Here is a 12641-nt window from a genome sequence, read left to right as displayed (position 1 = left end):
CATATTTGGGTGTTTTTATTTTTATTTTTTTTAATAGCAAGATACAAAAATACATTTACTTTTAAATGCACATGGAAAGGGTTGATTAATGAGGGAAAATGAATGATTAGATGGGCTATAGTGTAAATGTTTCTAATTCATCTAGTGGATAAAATGATCATAAAGAAAAGGGTTCTAACTAAAATATCCAGTAAGAAATGCAATAAGAACCATTAACAAAATAGCGTTTATATTAAGAAGGGTGCTAGAATTCTTCCCCTGCATGAGAAACTTCCGGCGTTTTTCCACCTGAAATTCCTCCACTTGATGAACGTCTGTTTTTCCGAACAGAACAGTCAGGATCTTTTGACAAGCAGTCTTCTCCTCTTTGTCTTCTGTGTCTGCCTCTACAATTGACCATTTAGTATAGAATCACAAGAGATGTATAGTATATCTGTGGTGTACAAAACTACAGTGAGGTTGCCATTAACGAATCGTCTCCATTAACGAATCACTTTCAGAATGAGATAAACAATTCTTTTTTTTTCTGATAAAGGTTCAATACTTAACTTAACATATCCTGTCATGCAGAGTTATTCTTGTTTTAATTATTCATCATGAAATTATTAAATGTTATCTTGTTTTATGTCGTAATTTCTAAACAAACATGAACAAGCTTTTTGAGGACGCAGACAAAAAGCATGCGTGCAGCTGACTACTTTCACTTTTCGGTTGAGCTCTGATGTGAACGGCTCATTGTATGTAAGCATATTTGGTACAGATGTTAATAAAATTATCTGTCTACAAGCACTGAAAGCGTCAAACAATTTCTTAATCAGGGAATAATTATATTAGCTATAATGTTGTGGGTAGTCAGGGTTCCAATAACGAATCACCGAGATGCGGGGATCATGGAGGCCGGAGCCGGAGGGATCATGTCAAAATTAATTGATACCGCTACGATTATTTGCACATCTGCTTCAATTAGAAAAACCCAGAAACAACAATAACAGATGTTAAAACACATCATTTTTCCATTCGGTCATGATTTCAACCATATTTTGGTTTCCCTAATTCCCTGTATTAATAGGGATATTCATTGATTTAAAAATACAGACCTTACAAATTAAAGTTATTCGTATTCGATGACATTTAGTACGTTTATTTTCTAACAATATAATTTACCTTGAACATGGATCCAGTTTGCAGATTCACTATACATTTTTGATTTTGTTTTAAAAATATTTCATAAGTACAAACGATCGCTGATTCCATACATGCACAGGTCATGGAAAATATTCATTTTCCTTGAACACTAACCCAGCTTGCACATTCAGTAATTCACCATATATTTCTAGATTTGTTTTAAAATATTTTATAGTACAAATGATCGCCGATTCAAAACGTCTGTCTTCCCGGTATGTGTTCTTCCACTTCTATCGGTGGAGGTTTTTTTTTTTTTTGCTGGATGTCAATACTGTGTCCTGTTTTTTGGTTGCTTAACTATACAATCACTAAACACATTTCTAGGCAATTTTGTGTATTTTATTTTGTTTACTTTAAAATCGCCCTAGGATATGCTTCTAGATCTTTACCTTTTTTATTATCAGTTACCGTTGTGTATCAGTTCAAACTTCAACTTTTCTAACGTACGTGTTAAAAAATCTTTAAAAATTCGCAATGGCTAATTTTTTTTTCATGAATTAAAAAAAAATGCAGAAATGTAAATTCTCTTTTTTTTCTTTTTTTTTATGCGATTAGTTATTTTCCTCGCGATATTCTTCAAGTTTTTATATGCTTAATATTCTAATTTTTTAAGTGTCGTTGCGCTGCATGAAAAATCTATGATGTAGTATATGAATGTTTTAAAAACCCAATCTGATACAGCATTTGATGAATATCGACACATAATTTCAATGCAAATATTTTAAACCCGTTGCGACACAAACTTCATCATTCTCATCATTCATCATTGTGTTCTATGAACTGAATAACGGCACTTGTCTATGCAATTTTGGGGAAACTCTCGTATGTCGGTTTTTTCTCGATCCATTTACATGTATATTTCTTTGTAATTTCATGAAAAGATGTTCATGTACATGCATCTCATAAAATTAACAATATTGATGACTTACAATGGCTAAAAACTAAATGATTTTTAATAAATTGGTGGATCAAAGTTTACAAATCATGCAGTCATTTTTTTTTACCATTGAATTCATTGTTATTTTTTCATAAATTGTCGGGTTTAATAGAATGAACACTTCACTCAAAATGAAAAAAAAATATTAGCCTTTCCATTTTTCTTATTTATGCTTTAAAGCATATTAAACTTAAAAAAAATATTTCGACATTGTCCCTAACAAAAAGTACTCAGCTGTTATTCTCTTTTGAGAAGTGGACAGGCATAGCCTACATCCACTTCTCATCGCAAGCCCTCATATTTTGATTCTGGAAAACGTGTAAATGTCGCAACCAAAGACGGTTAACGCTTCGACTCATGTTTCGACTCCAGTTTCCCTGAATTTTCGTAATAGACCTGCTATTTCTACATTTTAAACATAAATGCATGCATATATCACAAACAAATCACCACTAATCCGCTGTCATATCATTTTCTCAACTTCTACATTCCGGGTTTAAATTATGAGATCACTCGCTATAGGTGGTTTAAAAAGTAGAAAATTTAGAGTCGAAAAAAAACCGGAAAATAGTGTTCCGATTGTAGACAATGATAATTCTTTATTTTTATCTTTTTTGTACGCTATATCAATCAATGTTCGTTTTATTGTTAAAAACAGATGAAGAGCAAAATTTTTAACCATAAAAGATGGTTAAAAGGGGAAGAAATACCACTTTGTAATTATTTGTCTCAGTATTTCTTTATACATTGTAAGATTAAGTTGATTCAGTTACGTTTTCGACATTATTGTGTTAAATAGGTTTCCAATTTTATCCGAAACATAAACATTTAATCTGCGCTGACCTAGATAAACAATGTGATACACAAAATTTAAACTCGGGATGTAGAAGTTGCGAAAATGATTTGACAGCGGGTTAGTGTTGATTTTTTTGTGATATTTGGATGCAATAATGTTTAAAATGTAGAAATAGCAGGTCTATTACGAAAATTCAGGGAAACTGGAGTCGAAACATGAGTCGAAGCGTAAACCGTCTTTGGTTCCGACATTTACACGTTTTCCAGAAACAAAATATGAGGGCTTGCGAAGAGAAGTGGATGTAGGCTATGCCTGTCCAATTCTCAAAATAGAATAACTCAGCTGTATATCACGTGATTCGGTAATGGAGAAAATGGTCCGCTAAAGGAGAAAACGTCGTTCATCAAAGTACAGCGATAATTTTTGTTTAATCATTGGTTGTTGGGTATTTGTTATGAGTCAATGTTATGGTACAATAAAACAATGTTGTATTATGAATTTAACTCGGGCTTGGTTACGTACTATCAACGCGAATTTACTTAGTGATTCGTTAAAGGCGACCTCACTGTATCTGTAGTATACGGAACTATCTGTAGTAAATGGAATTATCTGCAGTATGCAAAACTATCTGTAGCATACGGAATTATCTGTATATGGAACCATCTGTAGTTCACGGAACTATCCGTAGCATACGGAAGTATTTGTAGTATACGGAAATATCTGTGTCAACCTATTAATATAAATATCATATTTTTTCACTTTGTCAACTATAACTTAACCATGATTTTGAATAATTTCTAAATATTCGTTATAGTCGATTCATTAAAATGTGAGATTAAATACAGAACATACCTAATCTGTTTTGGGTACCTAGAGTAATATCGTTGTTGACATTTGAATTAGTACATTCGATTGCCTCCCCTGATGTTTCCTGACCGTAACGGGTCCACCACGTGACTCCCTTCAGCTGTGCCAATATCAAAACATCAAAAGGTCATTGAATTGAAAATCATTTGATGCTTCGGATACCCTACGACAATAAATCCATGTTTCAACACATGGAGAAATGCTAAAAGATATTAATCAGTTATTTTATGCTTACTTTAAAGAAAAACATAGATCTTATACCTCATCGGGATTTCTTGGAGATGTTAACAAGCTGACCACTACGATGACACTCGCTGTGATGAACAACAGCATCACGCCAAAGTACAGGTAATTCATCTTAGACAGAATCTGAGGCCTCTCGTCAAATTCACCGCATGATGGCGTTGGGTAGACAAATTCTAGAACAAGACGTATTCCGCCTACGATATTTGCAATGATTAATCCAAAGAAGACCGCCTTTAAAGAAAAATAAATGACCTCTACGTTTGTTTTTTTTTTTAAATGAAAATGAAGAATTGACAAGTCGATTGTTTGTTCAAAAAGATTGACTAAGTAGCTGCATAATGTAAAAAAATGTTGTAAAATTCATTCTTCCAGATTCAAAACTTAGTTAAGTAGTTTTAGATATATTTTTGCAAGACTCACAGGTTCCGTTGTTTTTGTCCAGAAAATAGAGAAAAGGAAAACTATTCCTAAAGGTGCTGCAATATAGCCCTCCACAGCGGTCATATAAGTGAAGAGTTTCCCCCCAGAGGAGGACTTGATGATCGGGACCCAGAGAACACTGACCCCACACATAAACACAACAAATACACTGAAACCAAAAACAACTAAGTTCAAGGTCAAGGTACAAGGTCATTCGAACAAATCAGCAGTTTTATATCTTTTTTTTTCTATTTATTTAATTAAACATAAATACCATTGTATCCTCCTTGATTTTAAACTTCCATTTTATAAAGTGGCTGTGATAAGATCAAACTTGATATTTCGTTAGAACCATTTTAACAAGACCTTGGACTTTCAGTAGTAAATAGCTATCTATTCCTTTCGTCAAAACAAATTAAAAATGTTGCGGTTTCAATCGAAAAGCTCAAAAGCCAGACAAATCTTGTTGATTTCAATGAAATAGACAGGCCTACGTCAAATTGCTGTTTGACACAACTACCCAAAATCCAAGCTCTTGTTAAAATAGTTCTAAGTCATGTTGGGAGAAGAATTTTCTGTTTGTCACATATCTTACCGTCCCACCACTAGCAGTTCCCTCTGAGTGGCCTCTTTTCTAATTCGTCTCCAGATGTCCATGGTAAAGATTGTACTAGAACTGTTGAAGATGGACGTGAGGGAACTCATCACAGCCGAGAACATGACAACCATCAGCAGTCCCCGCAATCCTTCAGCGCCAAAAAAAATCCCCGACACTTCAATTGTTTTGTCCATTTAACAAATATCTTTTTCCAAAACTTAGCTAAAATATTTTCTCTGTAGTATATTGCAGCGTGCGGGATGAAAACCCATAAATCAAAATGAAAATGGCTTGAAAGTAAAGGAAGGGATCCTTAATAGACGAACAACGGAAGGAAGAAGTTTATTCTTATGATTTTAATCAATCGTATATTTTTTTAATGAAGAATGCTACACTTAATTACTTGATTGAAAGTTATTTCAATGCACGGTCAGAATGTTATGGTAAAGGTCAACCTACCATATGGAAGAAGCTCCAAGACGAGTTTTGGGTAGGCGATGTTGGAGCACCCAACAGGGTTGTCACAAACAGCCTCACAAACAGTCGGGTCCGTACACGCCACATCATCTATTAAAACACCAAGACAAAAAACTCAAGAAATTTATACACCAATTTCAGCATATTCTATCGTTATCGGACGTAACACGAGAATCATTGTACCGCTATACCTGGGTACAGGACTCTACTGATCATTCCAGGGAAGATCAGCAGGACTAACGGTAAGAGTTTGAAGTATCCTGTTAAGATCGATCCCCCTTTAGCATGGGAGAGGTTTTTGGCGGCCAAAGACCTTTGTACGATCATCTGTAAAGAAAGAATAGTGTTTCAGTTGGCGTTTAAGGCTTCGAATAACGAAGAGTAAAGTGATTTTTTTCTGTATTGTATGTTGTAAATTAAAATCTATTGTAAAAAAATGTTAACTAAATACTAAACATAGGCGCCGGAACCGGGGGGACTTTTTTGCAAAAGTAGACCTTACCATTAGGCACATAGCATCATAGAGGGTTCACCCCCCCCCCCCTCACCTTTTTCTCGCAGGAAATATATTTGTTCCTAAATTTACCTTGAAAGAGTGAAATATTGAGAAGTTGGAGACATAAGTTTATTACCCCCCCCCCCCTCCAACAGATTAGGATTTTCATGATTTTGGGAATTAGTTTGTTTGGTTTTTTTTTTCAATATTTCTGAGGATTAGGCTAGCCCCCCCCCCCCCCCCCCCCCCCCACTTTCAATTTGCTTCCGACGCCAGTGCTAGGGTAAGTTTTAAGACGATTGTTTGAACCAGCTAATGGTCACCCATAGAAAGTTCAAGCAAATGCGTTTAACCGGAAAAGAAAGTGAGCGCACAAGATTGTAAGTTTGCAGGAATCCTCGACACGAATCAATTGGGATTTAAATGTCTATAACCTCGAAAGGCTATGTACAGGTTTCAACAAAAATATATTATGTTGAGAGTCGAAGTTCATGGCTATTCCGGTTATTAAAAAACTCACAAGCTTTCAAAAAATGGGAATGAGAGTTAAACCGATAACTAGTTGGAAATGTTAATGCAAACATATTTTAATGAAGTTATATTATGTATATCCTAAAAAACTAGTAATAAGAAAAGAAAATAATGTTCATACAGCAGATCTAGAAATCTATAACAACAAATTAAAATATACCGGTATATTATAATTCAACATCATGGTAAAATAACAAACATTTAAAACAAAAAAGTTTAATTAAAAAAAAAAGACCACCAGTTGGATTTGAACCCAAAACACTGAATGTTTGTATTCACTAATCCAGGACGAAACCACTGAGCCATGCGAGACTTGTCAATATAAGCTCTATAAAGTACTATTTGAAACAACATTGTCATATAAATGGACTTTGTTTTTTATCCTTTAAAAAATAATTTGAAAAAGTACATAATTAGTCATCTCTGGGTCATCTCTCCATCTTTTTTTAAAAAGCGACATTTTCAATGTTGAAATATGTTATCTTCACACGTTTCAAATTTGTGGAGAGAAGACCCAGAGACAACAAAATCATTTAAAAACAGCTGTAAATAAGTAGGATTTTGCATGAATTGCATCATGTTGCTATATTTATACCCATATTATGATAAAGCCTTTTGCATTTCAAATATTTTCCCACTCATTCCACATCCAACAGAAAGCAAATAACGGTTATAATTCGAAAAATATTTAAAATTAATTGATGAAACTTTCACTCTCCTTGTGCGCCCAGATTCCTGCCGAATGTACATCTTAAGCGCCCGCTTTCTTTACATTCAAAGTGACACATTATCAAACAAGTACCTGGTCGCAGCACCAGTACCAGGCTGCCCCGACCGTTGACATAAGCACGATGGCCGGCCAAGGATAGTCGCTGTCAACAGGGTCCAGAAATAAATGGAAGGCGTCCTGCTTTGGCAGACCACACGACGTATTCTCATTACGGACGGACGGAACAGAGTTCATGTACTTTGTTTGAAGGTTGGAATATCCACCAACTTCGTTAAAACCTTGAATATTACAATGCTTTATCATTGAGCATATTTGCAAAAAGATGACTGATACAAACGAGTCTTAAAACTTTCTTTTAAGCATTTTGCACCCTTAGCTCTTTCCAGTTGATTGCAGGAAGAAAGCAACGGGGAACGGGATCTTCCCCTTTTTATTGATTTATTTTATTACTGAGAATGTTTTTAGAAAAATAAAGGTAAACGCTATTTGGCCTGTCCGTGCATTTTTTTAAACTGCTGTCTATACTTTGAAAAACGATAAAACACTACCTAAAGTGCAAATATAGTTTTACTTATAATTCTTCTATTTTCATAATATTAATTTTCAAACCAACCGTAACCGGTTACTATGACAGCCCCAATCATCATGATGGCCGTTTGGAACGTGTCTGTGTACATCACCGCAGTCAGTCCACCTTAATATAAAGATATATATATGAAGCAATCAGTCCACACTGATAAAGTAAAAAACATATCAGTAGGTCCAATGGCAGTCTACCTTAAACCTTATTCAGAGAAGGAAAATAACAGTTGATTCACCCAACACAGAGCAAAAACATAGTAAATAGCGGTCAGTAACTGTTACACAGCAGTAATTACAGAGAGAGAGAGAGAGAGAGAGAGAGAGAGAGAGAGAGAGAGAGAGAGAGAGAGAGAGAGAGAGAGGTTACCTAACACGGTAAATATGCCGGTGACAACCAAAAGAGCGATAATGGAGGCGTACATATTCCATCCTAGAGCCATCTGGATGAACATTGAACCCGAGAAAATGCTCACCTTTAACAAAAAATGTCTACATTAATAGCCACGCTGAGTTTATCCACTGTCATACAACGTTTAGATCATTATTTTTACGATCATATAAATTCTTAATATACAATGTATGTGTATAATAACGAGAGCGTTTTATTAGTGTGTGTTGCAATTAATGTTCTTTATATTATATTAATATTTTTGCCCGAAATTTGGAAAAGAAAAACGTCGAAAAATTAGGCAATGAGAGTTAATTGTCTAATCTAGTAATGCAGTCACAGACTGTAAATGTATTCGACTATGAACAGACCACGAGCTTGGAGAGGATGTAAAGTACGAGAGCCAGACAGCTGAGGTAGACCCTGATTCTGCCCCGCCCATGTCTTCTATGCAGGTACTCAGGTAACGTAAACACCTGTCAAAATTATCAGAAAGCTATGCTGCACTGGTATGAGGGATTGAAATGAACAGATAAACAGCTTGAATAACAAAATAATATTCTATATAGTGACTGACCCCTGCCGAGATATAGACGGGAAGGAACATCCAGGCACAGGCCAAAATCTCGAAAATCACCTAAAACCAAAACATGTATGTTATATGTTGTCCTCTTTGTATAACAAAATCAAAGAGAAAAAACAAGACATTTAGACCCACACACACACACACACCCACCGCAACCCCCATCTGCTAAATAAAAAAAATCGCCCCTTCCCCCAACCCCCTCCTTGGGCCACCCCTTTCAAAAAAATAAGAGGCAGAAGTTCAACTGTTCTTGTTCTTTCAATCTTACAACGAAAACAAAAACGCAATTTAAAGATAAAAATAAGTAAACCCCCCCCCCCCCAAAAAAAAGGGGGGGGGGAGAAAGAGGCAGTCGTTCTTTTGAACTTACAAACCACTCGTAGAGCACCAGAACTATCCCCGAGGAGGCCCCGGCCCCGGCCAAGCCCACAAAGTGTTCGCTGCCGATGTTACTAGAGAACACAGATGCTCCGACCTACAAAACAGGTTGGTATCGTTACAGATTAGAGGAAAAATACTCATCAAATGTTAACACTTTTACATTTGGAAATCCTATGAATACCAAAGATTTTGATTCATTTAAAAAAAATTGTCCATAATTAAAAAAAAAATATTGGCTCGATTTATCTAATTCCTGTACTCTTCCTAACTTGACACTGCATGTGTACATTTTGTAAATATTGTTAGTTTTTTGTACCTTATGCATCATTGATATGTTTTGAGAGAAATAAACATTCATTCATTCGGAAAGGATGCACATCAATTACAAAGCCACTGTTAAAGAAAATGTGCCCCAGGTTATGAAAGAATGTCATTATGCACCAAGGCTTTCAAACGGGTGTTTAAAACTTATTGACATATACATGGATTTCTAACTGGCAGTAAATATGGTAGGAATAGTGTCTACTGGTTTAATATCATAGATGTTGCAAATCCTGGAATGTTTATGCAGCACCAAATTTTAAATTGAACAACACAAGGTAAAACTTTGAAACGTTTGAATAGTTTTAAATTTATAATGTTGCATAGTCGGGATGGAATTCATTAGCTTTGTAATTTATCATCAACATTTTATATATATTAAACACAGCCGTCCTTGAACCCAAGAACCTAAATACTTACAGCAAACCAGGGCATTGCTCGGCCAGCCAGAAAATAACTGTTTACATTTCCACGGTTTGGTCTGCACAGAGACTGAAAATATAGCAAACTTACTACACACATATCTTTAAAACGTTAGAGGCGCTGGTCCATACATGCATTCTTTAAAGAGTCAACTCACCCATATCCCAATGCCAAGGATGAAGCAAAAGTACACAACCACCACCAAGATGTCTCCCCAATGGTCCAGGCCCTTGGTCGCCATTCTGGGGGTTTGGGTTCAGTGTCTGTGTTCTGTGGACGCTTGAGCCTCTATCACGCCGCGCGAGAGATAAACTATTATTACCCACATTCTTTGACGGAGGGTAAGTGTATATTCAGTATGTATGTTATCAGAGGAGCAAAACTACACGCCTTACTTCTATCTCGGGCGTTATTGCTTAATTTGCATTCACTTTAGCTGGTCGTTGATTTTATTTCTAGATTAAACTATTAATAGAACATGCATAAATTATGTTATGATTGATGATAGGCAAACATGTTCAAACGTTGATACTTATGAGGCGCCGTTTTAATATTTTTGGGGTATTTTCTGATATCAAAAAATAAATATTTGATATCAATAATTCGAATTTTTGATATCAAAAAATAATTCTTGATATCAAAAATTAATTCTTGATATCAGAAAATTTATTTTGTGATATCAGAAAATCATTTTTTGATATCACAAATTCGAATTCTTGATATCAAAAAATGATTTTCTGATATCACAAAATAGATTTTTTGATATCAAGAATTAAAGTTGATTTTTTGATATCAAAAAATTGAATTCTTGATATCAGAAAATCATTTTTTGATATCAAAAAATCGAATTCTTGATATCACAAAATCATTTTTTGATATCAAAAAATCATTTACATTTTCTGATATCAGAAAATCTATTTTTTGATATCAGAAAATAAGACTTACATAAATTATTATCAACTTAATGAATGCTCCCTGTAATGCAACTTTTGTAATTTGTAAAAAATGTGTTTCAAGCCTGTAGATGTCTCTTGAGAATAATAATGAATGCCTTATTTTAAACCTGGTTTCATTCTGGCTAGTTTTGCCACATATACAATGATCAACACCGCTTTCTTTGCGATTTGCTTTGACTATTGAAAAATGATGGCCTCGCATAATATAAAGAGTTATACAGGCGTACAGTTAGCGCTTTCAATACATAAGACCAGAATTATCAAGAACACTTATTAAATTTTACATTATAATAAATAAAAGACAACAAACATTTAAATGCAAATCTGGCTCTGTAGTTCGGCAATTTAATTTTGGGTCAAGGGAGTATTCATTAAATAGGTGAAATTTATTCGCCATTTTCTTTGAATTTTTGATTTCAGAAAATATAATTCTTGATATCAAAAAATCAGTTTGAATTTCTGATATCAAAAAATCATTTTCTGATATCCAAAAATCGAATTTCTGATATCAGAAAATGATTTTTTGATATCAGAAAATCGATTTTTTGATATCAGAAAATGGATCGTATTTTCTGATATCAAGAATTCGAATTTCTGATATCAAAAAATCATTTCCTGATATCAGAAATTCGAATTCTTGATATCAAAAAATCATTTTCTGATATCAGAAAATACCTCAAAAATATTAAAACGGCGCCCCATAGATACTGGTGTGCAGAGACATTTTACTAATATATGCATATTTATGAATTGATGAACGGTTTGAAAAATACTTGTCATGTAGAATTAACATGGGGTCCATTTTAAAAGTGATTATCAGTCAAAAGACGTATAATTAATTTATCATTCATATATAAATAAAAATCAAATAAATTCAATAAAATTGAATTTCCCACTAAAAAAACCAAGCAGGCATGCGCCATATACATAACATGTACCCGTACGTGAATTTGTGTAACATAAGCATTTTCTCTTACCGCGCATATTGGTTGAGAGTGCTAACAAAAGTTAATGACAGTAATTAATTTTATCAACATTCTGCACTGTTCACAACTGTCGTAAGTGGTAAAAAACCGTTTAATCTAAATGAACATACACTAAGATGTCATGATTTTTTAATTTATTCTTTATTAGCTTGTCTGCAATTATTACAGTAGCATTGCATAATATCAATACAAATCAGTTACTATAGTAACAGTTTGAACAGTTGAACAGTTTATTTTATCTCTTTGGTTGTAATTTACAACATAGAGAATATTAAAAACATATACACAATATATACTTTATGCGTTCGTAGAGAAAAAATAAACAATTATTAAAAATGGCTCTCTACAAAATATATATGAGGTATAAATGTACAATTTTTTTATGTAGATAAATAAATAGGAATTAATAACCAGGAGGTTTAGCCTTTTCGTTAACAATACTTATAAATTTACATAATTAGATTATTAAGCTCATATTGTTTGAGGAAAAAGCTCGTTAAATTACACAATATTTGGTCTAAAAAGATAAAATTTTGGTATATACTTTCCTCTTTCGTTTTTCAACACAGTGCAACACAAAATATAGTGAAATTCATCTCCAATGTCTCTTTTACATAAATTACATAACCGAAGTTAGTCCGTCTGAGCGGCGACAAAAATAATGCCGTTCTTTCTTTATTATATTAAGTCAAAATAATTATTATCAATCAAACGTTAAATGTAGAAAAAAAATAT

General features: G+C 33.9%; 1 protein-coding gene across 3 annotated transcripts; it reads right to left on the bottom strand.

Moving 5' to 3' along the window:
- Nucleotides 1–4: 4 nt before the first annotated feature.
- Nucleotides 5–10340, bottom strand: LOC128178711 (sodium/glucose cotransporter 4-like). 3 transcript variants are annotated; one of them, XM_052846004.1, is made up of 15 exons: nucleotides 10122–10340; nucleotides 9962–10033; nucleotides 9210–9314; nucleotides 8831–8890; nucleotides 8625–8729; nucleotides 8233–8338; nucleotides 7897–7977; nucleotides 7356–7561; nucleotides 5718–5853; nucleotides 5509–5616; nucleotides 5047–5197; nucleotides 4452–4620; nucleotides 4047–4262; nucleotides 3789–3885; nucleotides 5–386 (listed from the first exon to the last, which is right to left on the bottom strand). In XM_052846004.1, the coding sequence occupies exons 1-15, from the start codon at nucleotides 10203–10205 to the stop codon at nucleotides 175–177; spliced, it is 1908 nt and encodes a 635-aa protein (XP_052701964.1). In that variant the 5' UTR covers nucleotides 10206–10340; the 3' UTR covers nucleotides 5–174. The 3 variants fall into 3 exon arrangements, with proteins under 3 accessions (XP_052701964.1, XP_052701963.1, XP_052701965.1); XM_052846003.1 differs by having other exon boundaries at nucleotides 3771–3885; nucleotides 10122–10332; XM_052846005.1 differs by lacking the exon at nucleotides 10122–10340 and having other exon boundaries at nucleotides 3771–3885; nucleotides 9950–10003.
- Between the last annotated feature and the right edge of the window lie 2301 nt (nucleotides 10341–12641).

The sequence above is a fragment of the Crassostrea angulata genome, chromosome 3, assembly GCF_025612915.1.
Source record: "Crassostrea angulata isolate pt1a10 chromosome 3, ASM2561291v2, whole genome shotgun sequence".
NCBI classification, from domain to species: Eukaryota; Metazoa; Mollusca; class Bivalvia; order Ostreida; family Ostreidae; genus Magallana; species Magallana angulata.
Note: the sequence above shows the minus strand (reverse complement) of the source record. Positions and strands in the feature narration are given on the sequence as shown.